This window comes from Pelophylax lessonae, assembly GCF_965119305.1.
Source record: "Pelophylax lessonae genome assembly, chromosome: 5".
Lineage (NCBI taxonomy): Eukaryota > Metazoa > Chordata > Amphibia > Anura > Ranidae > Pelophylax > Pelophylax lessonae.
In genome coordinates, this window is record NC_138772.1 from 316,788,547 (window position 1) to 316,816,074 (window position 27,528).

The 27,528-nt window shown below is 45.2% G+C and overlaps 1 protein-coding gene across 1 annotated transcript; it reads left to right on the forward strand.

Annotated features, from left to right (window-relative positions):
• On the forward strand, nucleotides 1-27,528 carry LOC309556029 (leukocyte elastase inhibitor-like). Its single transcript, XM_082258297.1, has 4 exons — nucleotides 1-129; nucleotides 24,883-25,025; nucleotides 25,133-25,300; nucleotides 26,982-27,528. Exons 1-4 carry the CDS (start codon nucleotides 99-101, stop codon nucleotides 27,384-27,386), a joined length of 747 nt encoding a protein of 248 aa, XP_082114423.1. The 5' UTR covers nucleotides 1-98; the 3' UTR covers nucleotides 27,387-27,528.

A 27,528-nucleotide genomic window follows, 5' to 3' on the forward strand; every position in this document is an offset into this window, starting at 1 on the left:
TTTTATCCTAGCAATACTCCCAACTAATCAAGAAAACTTTTGATGCTGAAATACAATCTGAGGATTTCACTCATAGTGCAGAAGATGTCAGGAAGAATATGAATAATTGGGTGGAAGAGCAGACAGAGAGTAAGTTTCATTATTCTATATTATTTTTCTTTCTTTTTTTATAGTAGGTAAGAGGTTTTTAAATCTATTTTAGGTCAGCTTTTTTATTTGCAATAACGCCATGGCGAACTTTTACCAATCAGGATATTTAGTGCCAACAGATTTCTGTTATACCCACAAAAAGGCAAAAAAATAAATCAGGACATAATCTATTAAGCTACTATAAATATGTGTCACAGGCTCCTCTGAATATGAACAGATAGAATACATTTTACAGAAAAACACATATGTGAGCCGATATTTTAGGTTTTGGATATAATGAACACCGAGGTGAACTAACAGGCATGCTAAAAACATACCTCCTCTATGCATTTAAAGCTTAAATTAGCCTAGGACCTATCAAAGTTACAAAAAAAAAAAAAAAGTTTTGGTGCCCGCAACAGTTTCCAAAAAAGTTACATTTACAGTTTTAGAGAGTGTTCCTTCAGAGTAGTGATTAAAACGGATATTGAAGGGTATATCACTCTGATCTATGCTTTCCTGCAGCTAGTTCATATGATGTGTAATATAATTTACCATCGAACTCCAGGCAGATTTAAAAGGCACAAATTAATGCAGCTCTCTACTCATTATTACATTAATAAATGTATTTTTTAAATTCCAAGTAGTGTAAGTACCTGATTTTGACCTAGTCCCTGCACAGCAAAGCTCAGACTGGCCAAGCAGCAAATCTGGTTTTATGCGGTGCAATGAGCGTGCTGATAAAGGTAGAGAGTAGAGAGATTAGCTCAGTATGCTGTTTCCCCTTTCACTGTCAAGTCACATGGGGCAAGACCACTTAGTGAAATTACCTGCAACAATAAAAATTAAGTCTACTGCCCTGCCACACAGTGTTGTGCTGTGCGGCAGAGCTATGAATTTTACAAGGATGCATGGACAGCAATACCAATTCTTTGACAAAAAAAAAAAAAAAATATATATATATATATATATATATATATATATATATATATATGTAGCACCACCCCCGCAGGAGCTGCTGATTATATTATTGGGTCTACACCCTGCCTAACAACCCAATCAAATTGGCTCGATCCCTCCTCAGGCACAACTGACCCAGAATAGGACTGGACTATCAAATAGATACACAGGTTGGAATACAATACTTCACTATGCAACAATACCTTGTTACCTTCTTGAATAGTAGTCCTTCTGGGTGACACAATGGAACAACGCACAAGATTGTAATTAACCAAACTTAGTTTACTATGTATCAAATTGAATAGGGGAGATACAATACAATACAATACAAGTCCATAAAAGGTTATTTAAAACAGCTTTAAAAAGGTAAAAGAATACCCCCACACTCCTCCTGCATTAAGGCTAGACACAGTACCAGGTAGGTGGGCCTATCTGAGTCCCTCCCCCAGAGTTCTCTTCTTTCTTGTTGATCTTCGCTAGCAAGGTTATTGAATAGAGCTCATTTGTAATCCAGATTAGGAATAAAGATCAAGAGAGAAAAAAACATCGAGCTGTTAGTTGTCACCGCAGGGTGTCTGCGTAACTGAGCAATAACTTCTGCGAGAGAGATAAGCCTCTGGCGACTCCTTTACAGACCTTATTGTTTGTCTATGAGTCTCCTGAGAGAGTATGGTGATAAACCCCGGGGTTTTATCACCTCCTGCTGCGCTACCGCTATCTGTAGATAAAACTGTCTCTTCAGCAGATAAAGTCAGTTATTGGGCATGTGCCCTCTCACCAACAGAAGTTTCTCCTTCGCGCGCTTCCACTGCGGTCTCAGTCCTTTGGCTATATGCCAGCCGCGCGGGGTCCTTCTGGCGGATGACTTCCGGTCTCGGCAAACAGCAGTATGACCTCCAGGAATGTGCCTCGTGCTTGAGATGGGACGGTTCCACGTCGTCCCTCCAGGCTAAAAGGCTCTGGCCCAATATCCAGTGTCAGTCCTTCACTCTCGCTCGCTGGTTCCTCAGAGTCCAGCGCAGAAAGGCCCCCCTTCGCGCGCTTCTCTCTTCCTTTAAATAACCTCCCCCATAGTGCCGTGCGGTGCAGCCGTGCACCCTGGATCTTGCCAAGCAGCCTGGGAGATGTAGTTTCTTCATCTTGTGAAAAGGAAGTCACAGCCCGGGAAATTCCATGCAGCTACCACTAGAGGGAGCCTAGTTCCTGGATCTTGCAAAGCAGCCTGGGAGATGTAGTTTCTTCATCTTGTGAAAAGGAAGTCACAGCCCGGGAAATTCCATGCAGCTACCACTAGAGGGAGCCTAGTTCCTTCCCACATATCAAACAGTGTCTTTAGGCATGTTTAACCCCGCTACACACTCCCCCCACTTGAGAAACTTTGGTCCCCAAAGAGGTCAACAGTATGTACCCTAGTGCATAGGTTGGCATTATACAACAAAAACATTAACATTTTGCTGAAATAAGTCAATCTGAATATATCCAATTTTGTATTCTAATAGCAGTGCAACAGTAAAACGATAAAGTGCAATTAATAAGCAAATAAGTGATTTCTACAGTGTTAATATAGTGCTGATTTCTAGTGCTTTTATATAGTGCTCCTTTAAAAAGCACATGTGCCTTTGCAATTTCTTAAACACTTACATCTTAAAGTTTGTGTTGAAAAAAAAACATCAAAAGGTGAGAAAGAGAAAAAAACATATAGTGAGGTCAGAGCAACAAAATGTGCGCAAACATTAACTCACAAAGTAAACCAAATTTTGAACATCAAAAACTGTGCTTATTATAATGGCCAAACCCAATATCCTTATGTACAAACTTAAATGCAAACGTTTTCTACTTCAATACTTTGTTCTCATGATCTCTCACAGACCCCCCAAAACTTGGGTGGCTTGTACAGTTGTGCCTGGGGGTGAGCTAGGGTTGTCCCCCACCAAATCTACAGTGGAGGAACTAGGCTGGTCAGGAGACCTTTTGGAGATAAAAACAGCTTTTTCCGAACATTCACCCAATTGATCATAGGTCAGTCTCTTAGGTGGGTGAATGACTCTCCTTTCCCTCTGTTCCCGTGGAGGCATGCTCTCAGAGGTACTAGGATCAGGCACTTCTGAGGATTCTTCCATGTCCCCCTCCTCATGTTCCAACACAGAGGCACCTGATGGTTCAAGAGAGGTCAGTTCTTCTTCAGAGAAGGGTGCAACCTCCTCCTCAGGATCTTCATCCTCAGCTGCTTCTTCTGGAAGCATATGAAAGGGTATGAATTCAGGGGCTTCTGCCCGAAGGGCTCCTCTATCAGCCAAGTCAGACGAAGACAGGGAGGCAGGTGTGGGTTCTGGCAACTGAGATGACCACAACCAGTCGGGTACCTCCTCTTCATCTTCCAAATCTTCAGATGGAGAACTTCCCTCTCCCTCATCTGGGAGCATCGTTTGAGATCTGGTAACTGGTCTGGACCGGCGAGAAGTCGAAGGGGCCGCTGACAAGTCTTCCACAGGGGGCATACGAACCGCTTCAGAGAGAGGCAGCAAATGGTTCCGATGCCAAGCCTTCAATGGACCCACACTTCCCTCAGGCCGAATTTGGTACACAGGAAGGTTTGGCAGTTGCTTACAGATAACATAAGGTTGGGACTTCCAGCGGTCTGCCAACTTGTGTTTTCCCGGGACACCCAAGTTTCTCAACAAAACCCTGTCCCCTGGTTGCAGGTCATGGATCCGAACTTTTAGGTCGAAATTTTTTTTATTCCGCAGTCCACGTTGATCAGATGTGGCCTGAGCCTTGTCATAGGCCGCTTTCAGACTCTTCCGCAGTCGGTCCACATATCCTCTATGCGATGCTGAAGAGGTATGATCAGGCGAAATGCCAAAGGCCAAATCCACTGGCAACCGAGCCTCCCTTCCAAACATCAGCCGATAAGGGGAATATCCAGTAGCATCACTGACAGTGCTGTTGTAGGCATGCACAATGGCAGCTACGTGCCTGCCCCAATGCTGTTTCTTCTCTGAGCTCAAAGTCCCCAACATATCCAAAAGAGTCCTGTTAAATCGTTCAGGCTGGGCATCCCCCTGTGGATGGTAGGGAGTGGTTCTAGTCTTTTGAATGCCTAACATATCTAACAGTCTCTTGATCAGTCTGCTTTCAAAGTCCCTTCCCTGATCAGAATGGAGGCGCTGTGGTAACCCATAATGTACAAAGAACTTCTCTACAAGAACTTTGGCTACCGTTGAGGCCTTCTGATCCCTTGTTGGGAATGCTTGAGCATATCTGGTAAAATGGTCTGTTACCACAAGGACATTCCCCTGGCCACTCAGATCAGGCTCTAAGCAAAGGAAATCAATGCACACCAGCTCCATGGGTCCCTGACTTTGTAGATGGCCCATTGGGGCTGCTTGACGTGGCAGAGTCTTCCTCTGTATACACCGGACACAAGAATGACAGTATCCTTCAACTTCGGCCCTCATACAAGGCCAGTAGAACCTGTCCCTGACAAGCTGAAAGGTTCTTTCGGGCCCCAGATGGCCATGATTATCATGAAGAGCGGCCAGAACTCCCTCTCTGTATTTAGCTGGTAAGAACAGTTGCCACTTCTCCTCCAGATCTTCAGATGGACCTCTCCGGTAGGCCACTCCTTCTCTGATCTGTAACCGGGTCCACTCTCTATGCAACAGACGGGCCCCCTGAGGGGAGTCAGTTAGAAGCAACTCAGGGCTCTGGATCTCCAGGGCTTCCAAGAGAAGTTTTCCCAAAGGGTCTTCCAACTGCTCCTTCCGCAAGTCCCTTTTGGACAGCCGGGGCAAACCCTCCCCTTCAACTTGGGTCACCTGGCAGTAGCATTTGGGTACTCCGATAGCCGAAACCCCAATCTCTTCTGCTCTTGACCCTCCTCGGGATCGAAATTCAGTTCCCTGATATAGGGCACGCACTCCTTCTGGAGCCAAATGAGTCCATTCTTCCGCAGGTTCCTGTGGAACATGCAACCTTCTGGATAGGGCATCTGCATCCCTATTTCCGATTCCTGGCCGATACTTCAGGCTAAAATTGAAGCTAGAGAGGGCAGCCAACCATCGATGTCCTGTTGCATCCAGCTTGGCCGTAGTCAACAGATAGGTGAGGGGATTATTATCTGTCTTGACAATGAATTCAGCTCCGTACAGGTAGTCTTTCAATTTGTCAACCACTGCCCACTTCAAGGCCAAGAATTCAAGTTTGTGAGTAGGATAATTCCTTTCAGCAGGCAGTAGGCTTCTGCTCACATAGGCAACAGGTCGCAGATGACCCTCATGCTCCTGATAAAGTACCCCCCCCAGCCCATCTCGGCTGGCATCAACATGCAGTTCATATGGTTTTGTGGGGTCCGCATAGGCCAACACAGGGGCAGTGGTTAGGGTTTCCTTCAGCTGGACAAAGGCCCCTTCGCATTCCGGGGTCCACTGATCCTGGATGGATTCCTTAGCCTTCCGGGGGCCTATGGTGGACTTCGCCGGCTTTACCAACTCAGGGACATCATCTTCTTCATTCTTCAGGAGCTCATTTAGGGGTCGGGCAATCTGGGCGAACCCCTCCACAAACCTCCTGTAATAGGAGCAAAAGCCCAAGAATGACCGGAGTTCGGTCACATTTGTGGGTCTCGGCCAGGAAGCAACAGCATCCAGCTTGTCCGGGTCAGTGGCCACCCCTTCTTCAGACACGATATGGCCCAGGTAATGGACCGAGGACTGATAGAATTGGCACTTCTCAGGAGAAAGTTTCAGACCTTCTTCATGTAGCCTCTTCAAGACCTTTTCCAACCTCTCCTCATGTTCTTCTAAAGTTCTGCCAAACACGATAACATCATCCAAGTATACCAGTACCTCTATCAAATTCATATCTCCAACGGTCCTCTCCATCAGCCTTTGGAAGGTAGCAGGGGCCCCGGACAACCCCTGAGGCATGCGATTGAACTCAAAGAACCCCACAGGGGTGATGAAGGCTGTTTTCTCCCGATCTTCAGGGTGCATGGGGATCTGATAATACCCACTCTTTAAGTCCATCACACTGAACCACTTCGCCCCTGACAGACTCTGTAGGGCATCTTCGATTCGAGGAGTGGTATACTGGTCTGGGATGGTTCTTCTGTTCAGCGTTCGGTAGTCGATACAAAGCCTCAAAGATCCATTTTTCTTCCGGACTACCACTATCGGGGAAGCATACGGGCTCCTGGATTCTCGGATAATCCCGATCTTTTTGAGCTCTGCCAGCTGTTGACGTAGATCTTCTAAGTCACCTAAGGGGACTCGCCGGACTCTCTCCCTGAAAGGCTTGTCCTCACTCAGGCGGATCTTATGAGTGGCGCTCCTGGCACATCCCACGTCAAACTCGTCCTTAGAGAATATTTCCCTACATCGAGCAAGTTGTGCCTTGGCCCTCTTCACCCATTCCGGCGGGAGGGCAGCGTTTCCAGAGCAAAGCTCCTCTATAACCGCTTCACCCTGTTCCTTTTCTTTGAAATCAATGGGGGCAACTGGGGTAGCCGGGTTGACTTGGCCCAGGAGCACTCTGGCCGGTACCTTCACTGGTGTAATAGAGGTGTTTCTGACACTCACTAAAACCCTTCCACGGTTTTCCTGTAACACCTTCAAAGGGATCACCTCAGGGATCACTTCTATCCCTCTCTGTCTCTCCTTTTGACCTGATTCAAAGATAATGAAGGGACCCGGCTGTTGCCATGTGAGTTTAACAGAAGCCTTAAAACAGGCCACCTCTCCTGGCTGTAAGACCTTTTCTGCTCTATCCAGCTTCCAGAGTCGTCCAACTCCTTCTGCGGGGGTCTCTTGCTCCAACACTAATCGTTGGTAGGCCTGCCGTAGCATGGGATGGATCCTTGGCGCCTGAGCATCTTGTCCCTGGACCAGTTGTATCAGAAGGCGCCTTACCAGGTCAGTGTTTGTTCCTACGATGAGAGAGCTTTTGTTGGCCCCTGGTGGACGAGGACAGACCACCGCTAAGGTGTCGAAGGTTTCCGCTTCACCAGCCACTGATGGATCAAAGGTCAACTTGATTGGCAGATACCCGTCATAGGGAAAACTTTGGGTCCCAATACCCCATATCTCCAGATCTTCCAACTTCTGCAAAGGTAGATGGGTAAGATATTTATCATAGAAGTCTCTATACAAAAGAGTCACCTGGGCCCCTGTGTCAAGGAGGGCTCTTGTGTAAATTCCTTCCACCTGAACCGAGACCACTGGGGAGGGCCCGACCAAGTTAGTTGGGAATTCTCTTGATGTAGCCTTGTTATCTGATTCAGTTCTCTGTACCCTGGCCCTCTTCTCCTTTTTCTTCCTTGATCTAGGCCCCCGCCGAATCCGGTGTGCATTGATTTTCCTTCCCTCAGTAACCCGGAGTCTAGAACTGGGGGTGTTATATTTGGGTCTGACCCCCTGACTCAGTTTCCCTGATCCTGCACCACTTCTGGAGTCCCTTAAGACTGGCGGACACCCGGTTGACTCCTTCACCGGTGTCCTCTGAAGTTTCCCGCTGGCTCGCGAGGTTTCGCGGCAGCATTTCCTGAGCTGGGACATACCCTTCTAACATGCCCAACTCCCCCGCAGTTGAAACAAGTTAACAATCTTACAGGCCGTGGCTCTGGATCTGTGCTGAGACTAACAGGTTCATCTGGCCTCTCCGATATACTCCCCTTGGGTAGAGTGGATACCTGACCAGTCAGGATGGACACCATTTCTATCAACTGAGACACTTGGGTCTTTAGGAGTTCAACTTGAGAGTCACCCTCTTCCACACTTATCACTCCAACCCGGGCAGTTGAGTCAAACTGCCGACTTTTCTTCTTGTTGTCCAACATGACCTCTTCCTCTCTGACCATTCGAATCAGATCGGGGTATTCTAGAATGCCGCCATCTCGACGAGTTCGTAACAGTATGGCAATGGGATCTAAAGGTTGAGCCCCTTTCAGAACCTGTCGTGCACGAGTCTCATCTATTTTCCGGGGGTCTATTCCTTTCTTTAACAGAATCTGGTGGATAATCCTATCCAGACGTTTAATGAATTCGGACAACTTCTCCCCCTCTTCTTGATAACAGTGGTCCAACTGGTAGAGAAGTTCAGCCGCGTTCTCCGTCCGACCAAACACATCTTGCAGAATGTCCAAATAATCCTGTGCAGTGCAGTTCTTCTTGCTAAGCTTTAGATTACGTACAGCCTCTAATGCAGGTCCCCTTAAACTCTCTGTGATCCTCTGCTTCTTGTGCTGTTCTGGTACCTCCCATTCCTCCAAAGCCTGAGTGGCGGTATCTAGCCACTCTTCGAACCCATCTTCTGCTGAAGGCACAGGCTGTTTCCCAGAGAATGTCCGGAGCTTCCTATATCCAGTCATCAGATAGCTCGAGGAGTCCCTGCTACATTTTGCCACAATCTCCCCAAGAACAGCACACAGTTCTGAGCTAAAAGTCGACAAAGGTGATGACTCAGGATGCCCTTCTTGGACACCTTTTTCTTGGCTGGATACCCCATGGGTGGTGGATGAGGGACCCGCAGTAGGAACTCCTGGATGTATCAGGAAAAGTTCTGTTTGGTCAATAGTTTTTACACTGTTTCCATTGAAATAATCAGGGACCCCTTTCCTCCACTCACACAGTGCATACGTGTGTGGGGCAGTGGTGTCAGTTTTTATGTCAATCACCCAGAATTTCCTGTCTGTGGATAGTGCCCTTAAAACAGGGAGGAGCTTTTCTTCAGTCCAGGCTTCTCCCTTGATTTCAACCACCAGGCCATTTTCCACTATGACATTCTCTTCCTTGCACCACTCAGCAGCAGCGACAGGATCCATTTCTGCGTGGGAGGGGATTCTGGGGCTGAGAGGGTTGTGTTGCAGGACTGTAGAAATCCCGGACGAGCCCCCACGTGTAGCACCACCCCCGCAGGAGCTGCTGATTATATTATTGGGTCTACACCCTGCCTAACAACCCAATCAAATTGGCTCGATCCCTCCTCAGGCACAACTGACCCAGAATAGGACTGGACTATCAAATAGATACACAGGTTGGAATACAATACTTCACTATGCAACAATACCTTGTTACCTTCTTGAATAGTAGTCCTTCTGGGTGACACAATGGAACAACGCACAAGATTGTAATTAACCAAACTTAGTTTACTATGTATCAAATTGAATAGGGGAGATACAATACAATACAATACAAGTCCATAAAAGGTTATTTAAAACAGCTTTAAAAAGGTAAAAGAATACCCCCACACTCCTCCTGCATTAAGGCTAGACACAGTACCAGGTAGGTGGGCCTATCTGAGTCCCTCCCCCAGAGTTCTCTTCTTTCTTGTTGATCTTCGCTAGCAAGGTTATTGAATAGAGCTCATTTGTAATCCAGATTAGGAATAAAGATCAAGAGAGAAAAAAACATCGAGCTGTTAGTTGTCACCGCAGGGTGTCTGCGTAACTGAGCAATAACTTCTGCGAGAGAGATAAGCCTCTGGCGACTCCTTTACAGACCTTATTGTTTGTCTATGAGTCTCCTGAGAGAGTATGGTGATAAACCCCGGGGTTTTATCACCTCCTGCTGCGCTACCGCTATCTGTAGATAAAACTGTCTCTTCAGCAGATAAAGTCAGTTATTGGGCATGTGCCCTCTCACCAACAGAAGTTTCTCCTTCGCGCGCTTCCACTGCGGTCTCAGTCCTTTGGCTATATGCCAGCCGCGCGGGGTCCTTCTGGCGGATGACTTCCGGTCTCGGCAAACAGCAGTATGACCTCCAGGAATGTGCCTCGTGCTTGAGATGGGACGGTTCCACGTCGTCCCTCCAGGCTAAAAGGCTCTGGCCCAATATCCAGTGTCAGTCCTTCACTCTCGCTCGCTGGTTCCTCAGAGTCCAGCGCAGAAAGGCCCCCCTTCGCGCGCTTCTCTCTTCCTTTAAATAACCTCCCCCATAGTGCCGTGCGGTGCAGCCGTGCACCCTGGATCTTGCCAAGCAGCCTGGGAGATGTAGTTTCTTCATCTTGTGAAAAGGAAGTCACAGCCCGGGAAATTCCATGCAGCTACCACTAGAGGGAGCCTAGTTCCTGGATCTTGCAAAGCAGCCTGGGAGATGTAGTTTCTTCATCTTGTGAAAAGGAAGTCACAGCCCGGGAAATTCCATGCAGCTACCACTAGAGGGAGCCTAGTTCCTTCCCACATATCAAACAGTGTCTTTAGGCATGTTTAACCCCGCTACACATATATATATATATATATATATATATATATATATATATATATATATACTGTATAGATATGTATATAGTTTTAGGCAGGTGTAAAAAAAAAAATGCTGAAAATTAAGAATTCTTTCAGAAATAGAAGTGCTAATAGTTTATTTTTTATCAATTAATAAAATGAAAAGTAAAGGAATAGAAGAGAAATCCAAATCAAATCAATATTTGGTGTGACCACCCTTTGCCTTCAAAACAGCATCAATTCTTCTAGGTACACTTGCAAACAGTTTTGGAAGGAATTCAGCAGGTATGTTGTTCCAAGCATCTTGGAGAACTAACCACAGATCTTCTGTGGATGTAGGTTGCCTCAAATATTTCTGTCTCTTCATGTAATCCCAGACACACTTGATGATGTTGAGATCAGGGCTCTGTGGGAGCCAAACCATCACTTCCAGGACTCCTTGTTCTTTTTTATGCTAAAGATAGTTCTCAATGACATTGCCTGTATGTTTGGGGTCATTGTCCTGCTGTAGAATAAATGTGGCGCCAATAACACACCTCCCTGATGGTATGGCATGATGGATAAGTATCTGCCTGTATTTCTCAGCATTAAGGACACCATTGGTCTTGACCAGTTCTCCAACTCCGTTTAATGCAGCCCCTAACTTGCAAGGTCCCAAAGGTTTTGTGCTGATGGCACTGCAGAACATCTTCCAATGGTGAAGGAAAGTAAGAATGATGTGTCCTATCTGATGCATTAAGTTGTATTGGCCAACCACTGTGTCTACAGTTCTCTGTGTTGCTGGTTTATTTGTGCTTCTTCAAAAGGACTTAAACAGCACATTTTGAAACCCCAGTCGGCTTCGAAATCTTTGCCTGGGAGAGACCTTGCTGATGCAGTATAACTACTTTGTGTCTTGTTGCTATGCTCAATCTTGCCATGGTGTATGACCTGTGACATGAAACTGTCTACCATAACCTCACTTTGGCTGTTCCTCACCCAGATTTAAGCCTCCTAAACAGCTGATTCCATAGTTATAGACTGTGTTTTAACCTACAAATGAAATTGACAATCATTAGCACCTGCTTGGAACATTTGGCTAATCATATGCCTGACTCTAGGCCTACAAAATTCTTGATTTTGTGGACGTGTACAAAATATACAAGTGTACAAACTAGGGATCGACCAATATCGTTTTTTCATTGCCGATGCCGATATTTTGGTCATCACGTATCATTATCGGCCAATATTGGCCGATATTTTTGGATATTTAAAAAAAATATATTTTTTTTTTGACAGATACTCTTGTGGAGGGATCTGGGGGTCTAAAAGACCCCAAACCCCTCCTCTGCACTTAAAAGCATTCAAAACGCCAACTTTGGCTGTTTTGAATGCTGTCATTTTTTTTTTAACTGGCGCCAAGTACCTGGAAGTGATGTCATGACATAATTTCTGGGTTTTTGCATGGAGGCCCGATCAGAGCCTTCTGTTTTCAGCGGCCGTGCAGGTGGGATGGGAGACCCGGGCGAGCTGCAGAAGACGGCGGGAGGGGGGACGCCCCTCCCATTCCTTGTAATGACAGTAGAGCGGATTCTCAACCGCATCGGTTGTCATTACAAGACAGCCAACCGTCAGCTATTGACGCCGGTACTGGGGTGATGCATCTAGCTGCAGGCATCACTCTGGTACAAGCACTTTCTGAAATATCGGTAATATCAGCCACCTTGGTATATATGGGCCATCTTGATAGATCAGGGAACGTGCATATCGGCCCTCGATCGAATTGGTCGATCTCTAGTACAAACTGAAGATGATTTGAAACCAAAGGGTAGTTACACCAAATATTGATTTGATTTAGATTTTTCTTCTGTTTGCTCAATTTGAGTTTTGTAAATTGATGAAAATAAACAATGGAAATATAAAGCACTCTTACTTTACAGCATTTCTTCACATCTGCCTAAACTGCAGCATTTCTACAATATGTGGTTTCAGTTTGAACAGAAATGACCAGCAGTTTTATATTTGGCTGATTGCACCTGTAATTCCATTATTTGCCTGCATTTTATCCTTATCCAAACACAGGTAATGCATTAGACAGTGTCACTCACTAGCCATTATCACCCTTATCCTTCTCAGCTGATGCCCTTTGTAGCATTGTGAGCCGTGGCGCAGTAAAATGTAATGTAAAGAGTAGCATCAAAAGAGAATTTGCACTGATGTTCAGCCTTAGAAATAACACGGTCTAGAATACATTTAAGGGCAATGTGATTGGGCATTGGTAAGCAGAGAAAAAAATACCAATCCGGCTGCCACTTTTGCTAAATGCCTTAGTTTATAAATAGTGTTGAGCGAACACGGACTGTATTATTCGTGTTCGTACCGAATAATTGGATTTTTGTTACCCGAACACGAACACGGACACTTTACTGTATATTCGGGTAAAAATCCGTGTTCGGTCGTTTTATTTCCGGGTTTTGCATGCTTTGGCGCTCTTTTCATGGCGGGCTTTCAACAGCCAATCAACAATCGTTTAACTGGTGTGCCTTAAGCCATCCCAGCCATGCCTGCAAATGTCTCAGTAGCTGTGATTGGCCGTCTGAAGCATGTGACCAAGTCTTTATAAGTTCGAGGCAGCCGCAGCGGCGTCATTATGCTGCTTAGATCAGGGACAGAGCACACATTAACGTGCTGGCTGCTGATTAGGGAAAGATAGGCAGGAAAAAAACATTTGTGTCCGGATAGAATTGAGGGACAGGTCGGAGTGTTTAGGCAGGGCGAGTTGTAGGCATTTTAGGGATAGAGTCTGCTGAATTATAGGGTCAGTGTCTTCTGCAAACTACAATCGATATTGCTGTGTGGGGGGTGGGGTCTGCACTCAATCCTGATCTACGATCTCTTCTCAATCCTGTTAGGGAGAGGCTGCTGCTGAATTTTAGGGTCAGAGTGTTCTACAAACTACAATCGATATTGCTGTGTGGGGTGGGGTCTGCACTTAGTTCTCCTGATCTACGATCTCTTCTCAATCCTGTTAGGGACAGAGTCTGCTGAATTTTAGAGAAACTGTGTTCTACAAACTACAATCGATATTGCTGTGTGGTGTGGGATAGGAGATAGGCAGGTGTCAGTGATCCACATCCATTTTTCTGTGTGTGGGCTGCAGTGAACACAATCTTTTTGGGGTGCAGTGAACACAATCCTTTTGGAGTGCAGTGAACAAAATCTTTGTGGGGTGCAGTGAACAAAACCTTTGTGGGGGTACAGTGAACACAATCTTTGTGGGGTGCAGTGAAGACAATCCTTGTGGGGTGCAGTGAAGACAATCCTTGTGGGGTGCAGTGAACAAAATCTTTGGGGGGTACAGTGAACACAATCTTTGTGGGGTGCAGAGAAGACAATCCTTGTGGGGTGCAGTGAACAAAATCTTTGGGGGGGGTACAGTGAACACAATCTTTGTGGGGTGCAGTGAACAAAACCTTTGTGGGGTGCAGTGAACACAATCTTTGTGGGGTGCAGTGAAGACAATCCTTGTGGGGTGCAGTGAAGACAATCCTTGTGGGGTGCAGTGAACAAAATCTTTGGGGGGTACAGTGAACACAATCTTTGTGGGGTGCAGTGAACAAAACCTTTGTGGGGTACAGTGAACACAATCTTTGTGGGGTGCAGTGAACAAAACCTTTGTGGGGTACAGTGAACACAATCTTTGTGGGGTGCAGTGAAGACAATCCTTTTGGAGTGCAGTGAACACAATCTTTGTGGGGTACAGTGAACACAATCTTTGTGGGGTGCAGTGAACAAAACCTTTGTGGGGTACAGTGAACACAATCTTTGTGGGGTGCAGTGAACACAATCTTTGTGGGGTGCAGTGAACAAAACCTTTGTGGGGTGCAGTGAACACAACCTTTGTGGGGTACAGTGAACACAATCTTTGTGGGGTGCAGTGAACAAAACCTTTGTGGGGTACAGTGAACACAATCTTTGTGGGGTACAGTGAACACAATCTTTGTGGGGTGCAGTGAACAAAACCTTTGTGGGGTACAGTGAACACAATCTTTGTGGGGTGCAGTGAACAAAACCTTTGTGGGGTACAGTGAACACAATCTTTGTGGGGTGCAGTGAAGACAATCCTTTTGGAGTGCAGTGAACAAAATCTTTGTGGGGTACAGTGAATACAATCTTTGTGGGGTGCAGTGAACAAAACCTTTGTGGGGTACAGTGAACACAATCTTTGTGGGGTGCAGTGAACAAAACCTTTATGGGGTACAGTGAAGACAATCTTTGTGGGGTGCAGTGAAGACAATCCTTTTGGAGTGCAGTGAACAAAATCTTTGTGGGGTACAGTGAACACAATCTTTGTGGGGTGCAATGAACAAAATCTTTGTGGGGTACAGTGAACACAATCTTTGTGGGGTGCAGTGAAGACAATCCTTGTGGGGTGCAGTGAAGACAATCCTTGTGGGGTGCAGTGAACAAAATCTTTGGGGGGTACAGTGAACACAATCTTTGTGGGGTGCAGTGAACAAAACCTTTGTGAGGTACAGTGAACACAATCTTTGTGGGGTGCAGTGAACACAATCTTTGTGGGGTGCAGTGAACAAAACCTTTGTGGGGTGCAGTGAACACAACCTTTGTGGGGTACAGTGAACACAATCTTTGTGAGGTGCAGTGAAGACAATCCTTGTGGGGTGCAGTGAAGACAATCCTTGTGGGGTGCAGTGAAGACAATCCTTGTGGGGTGCAGTGAACAAAATCTTTGGGGGGTACGGTGAACACAATTTTTGTGGGGTGCAGTGAACAAAACCTTTGTGGGGTACAGTGAACACAATCTTTGTGGGGTGCAGTGAACAAAACCTTTGTGGGGTACAGTGAACACAATCTTTGTGGGGTGCAGTGAAGACAATCCTTTTGGAGTGCAGTGAACAAAATCTTTGTGGGGTACAGTGAACACAATCTTTGTGGGGTGCAGTGAAGACAATCCTTGTGGGGTGCAGTGAAGACAATCCTTGTGGGGTGCAGTGAACAAAATCTTTGGGGGGTACAGTGAACACAATCTTTGTGGGGTGCAGTGAACAAAACCTTTGTGGGGTACAGTGAACACAATCTTTGTGGGGTGCAGTGAACAAAACCTTTGTGGGGTACAGTGAACACAATCTTTGTGAGGTGCAGTGAAGACAATCCTTGTGGGGTGCAGTGAAGACAATCCTTGTGGGGTGCAGTGAACAAAATCTTTGGGGGGTACAGTGAACACAATTTTTGTGGGGTGCAGTGAACAAAACCTTTGTGGGGTACAGTGAACACAATCTTTGTGGGGTGCAGTGAACGAAACCTTTGTGGGGTACAGTGAACACAATCTTTGTGGGGTGCAGTGAAGACAATCCTTTTGGAGTGCAGTGAACAAAATCTTTGTGGGGTACAGTGAACACAATCTTTGTGGGGTGCAGTGAAGACAATCCTTGTGGGGTGCAGTGAAGACAATCCTTGTGGGGTGCAGTGAAGACAATCCTTGTGGGGTGCAGTGAACAAAATCTTTGGGGGGTACAGTGAACACAATCTTTGTGGGGTGCAGTGAACAAAACCTTTGTGGGGTACAGTGAACACAATCTTTGTGGGGTGCAGTGAACAAAACCATTGTGGGGTACAGTGAACACAATCTTTGTGGGGTACAGTGAACACAATCTCATACTTCTGAAGCTTTGAGGGTGCTGCCTGTTCTATACTCCTCCTCCTCCTCCTCATCCATCCTTTTAGGTGTACAAACAATAGTAATTGGGGCCTAGTGTGCTTCTGTACGTGTGAAAAACATACACTTTTTTTTGATCATATTTCCTATTCCGCTATTCTATAAAAACCTTTGGGGCTCAATTAAATTGCGGAATAGTCTGTGTCGGTACGTGTGAGATCCACCTTTCCAAGTTTTTGGGGTTCATCTCATACTTCTGAAGCTTTGAGGGTGCTGCCTGTTCTATACTCCTCCTCCTCCTCCTCATCCATCCTTTTAGGTGTACAAACAATAGTAATTGGGGCCTAGTGTGCTTCTGTACGTGTGAAAAAATACACTTTTGTTTGATCATATTTCCTATTCCGCTATTCAATAAAAACCTTTGGGGCTCAATTAAATTGCGGAATAGTCTGTGTCTGTACGTGTGAGATCCACCTTTCCAAGTTTTTGGGGTTCATCTCATACTTCTGAAGCTTTGAGGGTGCTGCCTGTTCTATACTCCTCCTCCTCCTCCTCCTCATCCATCCTTTTAGGTGTACAAACAATAGTAATTGGGGCCTAGTGTGCTTCTGTACGTGTGAAAAACATACACTTTTTTTTGATCATATTTCCTATTCCGCTATTCAATAAAAACCTTTGGGGCTCAATTAAATTGCGGAATAGTCTGTGTCGGTACGTGTGAGATCCACCTTTCCAAGTTTTTGGGGTTCATCTCATACTTCTGAAGCTTTGAGGGTGCTGCCTGTTCTATACTCCTCCTCCTCCTCATCCATCCTTTTAGGTGTACAAACAATAGTAATTGGGGCCTAGTGTGCTTCTGTACGTGTGAAAAACATACACTTTTTTTTGATCATATTTCCTATTCCGCTATTCAATAAAAACCTTTGGGGCTCAATTAAATTGCGGAATAGTCTGTGTCGGTACGTGTGAGATCCACCTTTCCAAGTTTTTGGGGTTCATCTCATACTTCTGAAGCTTTGAGGGTGCTGCCTGTTCTATACTCCTCCTCCTCCTCCTCATCCATCCTTTTAGGTGTACAAACAATAGTAATTGGGGCCTAGTGTGCTTCTGTACGTGTGAAAAACATACACTTTTTTTTGATCATATTTCCTATTCCGCTATTCAATAAAAACCTTTGGGGCTCAATTAAATTGCGGAATAGTCTGTGTCGGTACGTGTGAGATCCACCTTTCCAAGTTTTTGGGGTTCATCTCATACTTCTGAAGCTTTGAGGGTGCTGCCTGTTCTATACTCCTCCTCCTCCTCTTCCTCATCCATCCTTTTAGGTGTACAAACAATAGTAATTGGGGCCTAGTGTGCTTCTGTACGTGTGAAAAACATACACTTTTTTTTGATCATATTTCCTATTCCGCTATTCTATAAAAACCTTTGGGGCTCAATTAAATTGCGGAATAGTCTGTGTCGGTACGTGTGAGATCCACCTTTCCAAGTTTTTGGGGTTCATCTCATACTTCTGAAGCTTTGAGGGTGCTGCCTGTTCTATACTCCTCCTCCTCCTCCTCATCCATCCTTTTAGGTGTACCAACAATAGTAATTGGGGCCTAGTGTGCTTCTGTACGTGTGAAAAACATACACTTTTTTTGATCATATTTCCTATTCCGCTATTCAATAAAAACCTTTGGGGCTCAATTAAATTGCGGAATAGTCTGTGTCTGTACGTGTGAGATCCACCTTTCCAAGTTTTTGGGGTTCATCTCATACTTCTGAAGCTTTGAGGGTGCTGCCTGTTCTATACTCCTCCTCCTCCTCCTCCTCATCCATCCTTTTAGGTGTACAAACAATAGTAATTGGGGCCTAGTGTGCTTCTGTACGTGTGAAAAACATACACTTTTTTTTGATCATATTTCCTATTCCGCTATTCAATAAAAACCTTTGGGGCTCAATTAAATTGCGGAATAGTCTGTGTCGGTACGTGTGAGATCCACCTTTCCAAGTTTTTGGGGTTCATCTCATACTTCTGAAGATTTGAGGGTGCTGCCTGTTCCATACTCCTCTTCCTCATCCTCCCTTTAGGGTAGGAAAAAATTTAATCGGGCCTAGTCTGTGTTTGTACGTGTGAGATACACAGTTTTTTTATCCTATTCCGCTATTCAATACACACCCTTTTGGTGTAAAAAACATTAAATTGCGGCATAGTTTGCATATTTGACTGTGAGATACACCCGTGCGATACTGTTGTTCTTTTGTTCCGCTATTCAATAAAGACCTTTCTAGGGCAAGATCTTAAATTTCAGAAATATGAGGAGAGCGTCAAATAGGGGCCGTGGCCTGGGTCGTGGTGGTGCTGCTGCTAGAGCTCCTGTTGCAAGGAGAGGACGTGGTCGATCTGTGCCAGCTACACACACAAGTGAAACACCTTCCTCAAGTGTGAGTAGGCGACAGAACCTGCATCAGTATTTGGTAGGGCATCATACGCCCCTAGAAGTGATGAGGCCAGAACAAGTGGAGGCGATAGTAGATTGGTTTGCTGCTGACAGTGCCTCCAGTTCCTTCACATTGTCTCCCACCCAGTCTACTGCAGAAAGGTCACAGTTGGCACCTGCAGCCGATATCCAACCGTCTTTCACCTCACCCCCTTGCAAATCAGGCAAGCAGTCTGAGCCCCAAGCCATACAGCAGTCTCTTCTTCTTTTTGATGACTCTGTCAGCAGGGTTTCCCAGGGCCATCCACCTAGCCCTGCCCCAGAAGTGGAAGAGATTGAGTGCAGCGATGCCCAACCACTTATTTCTCAAGATGAGTACATGCAAGGATCATCGCAGCACGTCTCCGATGATGACGAAACGCAGGTGCCAACTGCTGCGGCGTTCAGCATTGTGGAGACCGACAAGGAGGGCAGGGGTGAAGACTGGGTGGAAGATGATGTGGAGGACGATGAGGTCCTCGACCCCACATGGAATGAACGTCATGCAGGTGACCTGAGTAGTTTGGAGGAAGAGGCAGTGGTCGCACAGAGCCACCAGCACAGCAGAAGAGGGAGCAGGGTGCAGAAGCGGAGCGGCCGTGCCCTAGACACTACGCCCGCTACTGCCCAACGCAGCAAGGGAACGAGCGCACCAAAGTCAGCTCAAAGGAGTTCTCTAGCGTGGAAGTTCTTTAGAAAATGTGCTGATGACAGGACACGAGTGGTTTGCACCCTGTGCAATCAGAGCTTGAAGCGAGGCATAAACCTTCTCAACCTGAGCACAACCTGCATGATCAGGCATCTAAGTGCAAAGCACGAGCTGCAGTGGAGTACACACCTTCAAAACCAAGAAACGTCTCTGGCTCATCCTGCTTCCTCTTCTGCTGCAGTCTCGGCCGCTCCAGCCACATCTGTAGTGATACCGGCACCTGCCCCCCCGCAAACAGACGATCTGTCAGCAACACCACCACCTGGGTCACCAACAACCATCTCCACAATGTCCCGTGGAAGCGTTCAGATTTCCATCTCCCAAACACTTGAGAGGAAGAGGAAGTACCCCCCTACCCACCCGCGATCCCTGGCCCTGAATGCCAGCATTTCAAAATTATTGGCCTTTGAAATGCTGTCATTCCGTCTGGTGGAGACGCACAGTTTTAAAAACCTTATGTCGGTGGCTGTCCCACAGTACGTCGTGCCCAGCCGCCACTACTTTTCCAGGCAAGCCATCCCTTCCCTACACAACCAAGTGGGGGAAAAAATCAGGTGTGCACTGCGCAACGCCATCTGTGCCAAGGTCCACCTAACTAGCGATACGTGGACCAGTAAGCATGGTCAGGGGCGTTATATCTCCCTAACGGCACACTGGGTAAATGCAGTGGCGGATGGGCCTGAGGCGGATAGCAATTTGGCGCATGTCCTTCCACCACCGAGGATTGCAGGGCGCTTCAGTTTGCCTCCTGTTCCTAACTCCTCCTACTCCGCTTCCTCATCCTCTACCGCCTCCTCATCCGGACAGCGTAACACCTTCACCACCAACTTCAGCACGGCCAGGGGTAAACGACAGCAGGCAGTTTTACAACTTGCCTGTTTGGGGGACAAACCACACACCGCGCAGGAGTTGTGGAGGAGCATGGAACAGCAAACAAATGAGTGGTTGCTGCCAGCGAGCCTCAAGCCCGGCCTGGTGGTGTGCGATAACGGGAGAAATCTCATAGCAGCTCTGGGCCTAGCCGGTTTGACGCACATCCCTTGCCTGGCGCATGTGCTGAATTTGGTGGTGCAGAGGTTCCTTAAAAACTACCCCGATATGTCAGAGCTGCTGCAGAAAGTGCGGGCCGTTTGTGCGCACTTTCGGCGTTCTCACCCTGCTGCTGCTCGCCTGGCAGCGCTGCAGCGTAACTTCGGCCTTCCCGCTCACCGCCTCATATGTGACTTGCCCACAAGGTGGAATTCCACCTTGCACATGCTGGAAAGACTGTGCGAGCAGCAGCAGGCCATAGTGGAGTTTCAGCTGCAGCACGCACGCGTGAGTCGCTCTGCGGAACAGCACCACTTCACCACCAATAACTGGGCCTCCATGCGAGACCTGTGTGCCTTGTTGCGCTGTTTTGAGTACTCCACCAACATGGTCAGTGGCAATGACGCCGTTCTCAGCTTAACTATCCCACTTCTATGCCTCCTTGAAAAAACAATTCGGGCGATGATGGAAGAGGATGTGGCACAGGATGAGGAGGAGGAGGAGGAGGATGAAGAGGTAACATTTCAAAGGCTTTCAGGGCAGTCATTCGCAAGGGGCTCCGAGGGTGGGTTCCTGCACACACAAACGCCAGGGACACAATTGTCCAGCAGGGGCACAGTTCTGGAGGATGAGGAGGATGAGGAGGAGGAGGAGCTGGAGGAGGAGATGGAACCATGTTCACAGCAGGGTGGCACCCAGGCCAGCTCATGGCCATCACTGGTGCGTGGCTGGGGGGATACAGAGGACACGGACGATACACCTCCCACAGAGGACAGCCTTTCGTCGCCTCTGGGCAGCCTGGCACACATGAGCGATTACATGCTGCAGTGTCTCCACAATGACCGCCGAGTTGCCCACATTCTAACTTGTGCTGATTACTGGGTGGCCACGCTGCTGGATCCCCGTTACAAGGACAACGTACCGTCCTTAATTCACTCACTGGAGCGCGATCGCAAGATGCGCGAGTACAAGCGCACGCTGGTAGACGCGATGCTGCTGGCATTCCCATCTGACAGCGGGGCCACAGTGGAAGCACAAGGCAGAGGAGGAGGAGGAGGAGGTCGCCAACTCAACCAGGGCACCGCCAGCACCTCAGAAGGCAGGGTTAGCATGGCCGAAATGTGGAAAAGCTTTGTCAGCACGCCACAACAAACAGTAGCACCAGCAGCTCAGATGGAACGTCTTAGCAGGAGGCAGCATTTTACCAACATGGTGGAGCAGTATGTGTGCACACGCCTACATGTAGTGAATGAGGGGTCTGCCCCCTTCAACTTCTGGGTCTCCAAATTGGGCACATGGCCTGAGCTTGCCCTTTACGCCTTGGAGGTGCTGGCGTGCCCTGCAGCCAGTGTATTATCTGAACAGGTATTTAGCACGGCTGGGGGTGTTATAACAGACAAGCGCAGCCGCCTGTCCAGAGACAATGTGGACAAGCTCACGTTCATTAAAATGAACCAGGCATGGATCCCACGGGACTTTTCCGTACCTTGTGCAGAATAGCAATGGATACCGACCTTACCCAGCCATTGTTCCATTTTTGCTCTTTCTCACTCTTTTGGGGTGTACCCTCATTTAAAATTTGTGAAAAGAAGCAGTGTTGGCTACCTCGTCCTCCTCCTCAGGGCCAGATTAACGTAGGGGCTATTGGAGCTGCAGCTCCATGCAGGCCCCTACCTTTTATATAGGCCCCGGGTTGGCCATATTCACTGTGACCGCTCTTCTGTCACTTGTAAACACAGAAGTCTGGCTTCTATGCTCGCTTCCCCAGGCAGCACCCTCAGAATCTCCCCACACAGCGCGAAGGCCGGACAAGGAGGGACAGTTGCCGATGCATGGATGTGTTTATGGGCTTCAGAGACAGCATCCCATGTTGAATTAGGCATGCATGGCTGCACCCTTCCTCCTCTGGGTGCATGCCAAGGCACGGCCCTTAAGGCCCTTCAAAATCCTCAGCACCAAGACCATGATGCTCTTAATCCGGCCCTGGTCCTCCTCCACCGCCGCTTCCACCTACACCGCCCATAGGTGTGCGCAGCCTATTGCATTAGGGTGTGCACCCCAAAGTTGAAATACACATGCATGTGTTTGCCTACATGTACATGGCCCCGATACATTACTCTCCCTGCTGGCAAAGAGAAATAGAGCAGAGCAGGTGCGAGGGAGATCTTTCCCATCTCCTCACTGGCAAACAGAGCGATAATGCTATGTGCCCTAGGTGATTAGGGTGTGCCCAGGTACACCAGGCACACCCTGTGCGCACGCCTATGACACCGCCACATCCACCACCACCTCAACCTCCCTCCTACTCCTTATGGGCCTCGTCCTTCAGAGATGAAGAACATTGTTTTATTTTTCTGTTTTTTTTTTGTTGTTTTAAGTTATTTCCCTATCCACATTTGTTTGCAGAGCACTTGCCATGCTCTTAACTACGTTTTGCTGCCATTTGCAGCACTCTAGCCCTTTCCATTGATGTTTTAGAGCCATTTTAGTGCCTTAAAGTTCGGGTCCCCATTGACTTCAATGGGGTTCGGTGTCCGGGAAAAGTTCGGTAAAAGTCCGGGACACGGACCCGGACTTTTTTTTAAAGTTCGGCCGAACCCGTCGAACACGGACATCTAGGTGTCCGCTCAACCCTATTTATAAATATAATTTGTTATTCACAAGCTTTGTTGCAGTTAATACAATTTTTTTTTTTTAACCAAGAAGTTAATACAAAATGTAGCCTTGCTTATAAAACTATTATGGAGGCATTCGGGCAAGCTTTGATGTTTGTTTAGGATTCTTATCAAATCCCCTAGGTTTAGGTAACATTTTTCACCCCTGACTACCCTATCTAAAGCCTAAACATTTGATTAAATTATACCTAAATATTAAATTTAGGACTTTTTAAAATTATATCTTCTTATAACTTGATAGAGGTTTTGTTTCATACTAGCGCACATTTTGCATTTCCCCCCACAAATTTCATCCTTCTTGTATCACTCTTTATTTTTTTTAAAGGTCCTTTGAAGACGCTGTGTGTGACGGCAAAACGCGTTGACGCACTTCCGGTTGCGGACGTAACGTCATTTCCGGTCGGGAATTTCCTGTATGTGGAACGCACGCTAATAGCGGCGCCACTTGCTTTGTTTGCTATATGCCATTTTTTCATTTTTATCTTGTAAGTATTAAATCGCTTTTGGGGAAATAAAATACACATTACGTACTTCACGATGTATGGCCCTCTTTTCTTTTAATGGTGATATCGGGGACGATTTCAACACGGAGGTCACATCGGAGGAATCCCACATCAGATCCTGGGCAAATGTGCAATAAAACCAAGGGCTTTTATACAATCTAATTCCGGTGAGTGGGGAACCAAGAGGGCACCTTCACCTCACAAGCACCTTATTCACTTGGCACTTTGGCACCTTTTCGGATCATCAACAAGGACTGTATTTCACCATTTATGCACTTTAAATTTTTCACCTGGAAATTATATTTATTAATGCAAATTATATTTATTTATGCACTTTAAATTTTTCACTTGGAAATTATATTTATTAATTTTGAGTTTAATCATGCACTATATTTTATCATTATAGAATATTTATGCACTTTAATGTGATTGATATATTTTATTAATATTGAATTTATATGATTGGTTTCATCTTAATTAATTTTTATCACAAATTTGTTGCTAGCGCTGCATAAATTTGCTTTTATTCATTTATTCTAAGAATTTTCTTAGTGTTTGCAGCAGCTGCACACTTTCACAGTTTTTTTCACTGAATAATTTATTACTATTGTGCAGCGCGGGTTTAAATTTGTTTTTTCATGACAATAAACTCTATTGAAGTACATATTCTAAACTAAAAAAGAAAAAGAAAAAAGCTTCTATTGCCCTCCGCCTCCTCCAAATCTCCAAATTCCTGCTTTGTGTTTCTGTGATCCGACTTCCTGTTAGAGGATTGTTACATTTGTTCTCCATGATCCCATTCCACCCTCTCTTGTTTGCTACTAAAATGGACTAGGGACTATGGACTACATGATTTTTGTGTGTGCAAAGAGCAATGCATATGACCTCAACTAACATGGAATGCTTGTTTCAAACAAATGGGAGTGTGGTGGGAGAAGAGGTTTGAGAGCTCCCACTGGACGTTACAAGGAGGCAGAAAAACACAGCAATAAACAATTTCAAAAACAAAAAAAAAACAATAAATAAAAAATAGATTACAGTACCATTTAGTAGGGGATATGTAAGATTTCTTACACTTCATGATAAATGACAGCAGAGAGGTCCACTGGGGGCACTAATCAAAATATTTTTTAATGGGGCTCTATGATGCTATCCTAAAATTAAAAAAGAAAAATAAATTAAGTTTTTAGCTAGAGATAAACTTTGATCATATAAAACTTTCACAAAAGCAACATTTTTGCTCTTTTACTTACTTCTGCTAATGTAGATAGCAGTCCCAATGCTGCAACACAATTTCTATAGCATTACTTATCTAGGAAAGTTACTGTCAACACAGAATTTATCAGATTTTCTTTGAAATGCATGATTCCAGGCTGATGGTGTAGGACAACCAGTGACCATAACATATCTTATCTTATACCATTCTTACTTAGTACAACACATATATTTTGATGTGATTTAAGGCATCTATTTAGTCAATTATAAACTCCAGCATTGCTTTGTTTTCTTTCTTTTTTTTTTTTTTTTTTTACCCATAAAAGGTAAAATAAAGGACCTTTTGCCTCAAAGCTCAATTGACTCAGAAACAAAGCTTGTCCTGGTGAACGCAACCATTTTTAAAGGAAGCTGGGCTGTTAAATTTCCTGAAGAGAACACAAAACAAAAACCATTTAGGCTGAGCAAGGTTTGGAAGTATTTTAATAAAATATGTGTGTTGTATAGGTTATGTGTGAAGACATTAAATCATATTTTTTGTCCCACCTTTATAAATATCTCTTTTTCTTTATATAGACACAAACTAAAATGGTACCAATGATGTCTCAGAAAGGCAAATTTAATATGTCCCACATTAAGGAGCTTGAGACAAGAGTGATTCAAATCCCTTATGATGATGATGCACTAAGCATGATGATTATTCTGCCAGATGACATTAAGGACAACACTACTGGACTAGAACAGGTAAGATCTTCTTCTTCTTAGATGTTTATGTGCACATATATATCGTGGCAGCCTAGATCTCCAGCTCCAGTGCTCAGTGTGTATTGTATACTACTAAGTTTCTGCAATAGTGTGCAATAATCTATTCCATCCCGTTATATGGTCAGCTTTGAGCAATTTATACATGAAACATAATAAAAACATAATAAAAAACATTTGAGTTGGGTTATATCATACCATTCTTCTTTGCAGTAGGTAATTATATCAACAAATATGCAAAAACACAGGGTGATATTAATCATGCACATCCTTTTTTCAGAATTCATCCTGACTTGGTTTAATCTTTAACAAGGGAGTACATACATAGGGGTTGATTTACTAAAAGCATTTAGACTGTGCACTCTGCAAGTGCAGTTGCTACACAGCTGTCAATCACAGCCAGTGAGTAAATAAGGAGAGAGAGGAGGTGGGGCCAAGCCACAGCTCTGTGTGCGAGTGGACACTCAGAGCAGTGGCTGGGGAGTGAGCTTGCTTGGGTGCCCCCATAGCAAGCTTCTTGCTCTTGGGGCACTCAGCAGGAGACAGGAGTGCCGGTGGGGGAAACGAGAAGAGGAAGATCAGGGCTGCTCTGTGCAAAACCATTAAACAGAGCAGTTAAGTATGACATGTTTGTTATTTTTTTTTTAAAGTTGCCTTTAATATCACTTAAACTATCAAAATAATCTATTTCTCATTGAGAGGTATTGTCTTATGAATCACCATTCAACCTCTACCTCACAAATCTTTGTTTTCCAATGCATTCAACAGACATTTTATGGAACTTCACAATGACTATATTTCCATTTAGAAACTAGTGGTTGTGTAATAATCTTTGTAAACTGACTTTCACATACTTTTTATGGTAACAAATGTTAGTATAACCCAAGAAACAACGCAGGTGTTATTTGCATTGATAATGCAAGGATGCCGCCTTTTTTAAAATTTGTTAAAGTGGTATATCTACATTGATGACGAAAACAGCATGCAGTGTAGCATATAACACATGCAGTATAGCTTTTATCAAATGACCCCAATGTGAGTTTAAAAAGGAACTGAATTCTGGAAGTTGTGCCCAAAAAGGCAGGCAGAGGATTAGTCAACAGTATTTCCTATGGTCTCTCTGAAGCAGATCTTTCGCCATTACTAACTTGCTATTGCTTGTTCTGCACTGTGTCTCTGTGTAAGGGTGACCATCTTGGTAGAGGCAGGGCTTTGGCTTCCTCATGTCAGAGTCTGCAGCAAAGATAACAGTGAGCAGCACAGTAGTGACATTACCAAAGCTCACTCAAAATCTACAAAGATTTCCAGTCAGAGGCAGCAGTACCCGAGATCTCATACCGCAGATATATATATATATAGTGTATGAGGTTCTAGTTAAAACAGGCAAAGGTACCCACACATACCAAGAAGTACACAGATAATTTTTATGATGAATTCTGAACAAAAGGTAGATTTTATAGGGCACAGTGAACATTTATAGAGGTTTTCTATAGCATAGCAAATATTCACTTTTTGGGCGCAGCTCCACTTTAGGCTGATATTTGATGTTTTGTTTTGTTTTTTTAACAATGAACTTCTGCAGAGTTTGATGTTCTGAAACTCAAAATCTATGTGATTTTTTTTTAATGCCATGCCAATATTTTATTTTGCCAATCATCAACAGCTGCATAAAGAACTAAGCTTTGTGAAATTGAAAGAGTGGACCAGCCCCGACATGATGACTTCAACTGATGTGGAGCTAGAACTCCCAAGATTTAGTCTTGAAAAAAACTATGACCTGAAGTCATATCTAAGCAAAATGGGAATGACCGACCTCTTTGATTCACAAAAAGCTGATCTGACAGGAATATCAGAGAAAGGCGACCTCTTTGTGTCAGAAGTATTTCATAAAGTTTTTGTGGAGGTTAATGAAGAGGGCAAAGAAGCTGCAGCAGCTACTGGGGCCGTTGTAACTGACAGAATGGACCCCATATCAACTGATTTTCAGGCAGATCACCCGTTCATGTTTATAATATGGGATAACAAGACTAAAGATGTCCTGTTCTTCGGTGAATTGTCCTCTCCATAGATGACTAAATAAACAAATTGAAGAAAAGATTTGTCACTTAGATTTTAAAACAATGTGTAAATCAAGTTCAACTTAAAAAAAAAAAATGTATAAACATTGTGTATCATAGTTGGCATTAAAGTGCAATAAGCATAGTGAATAA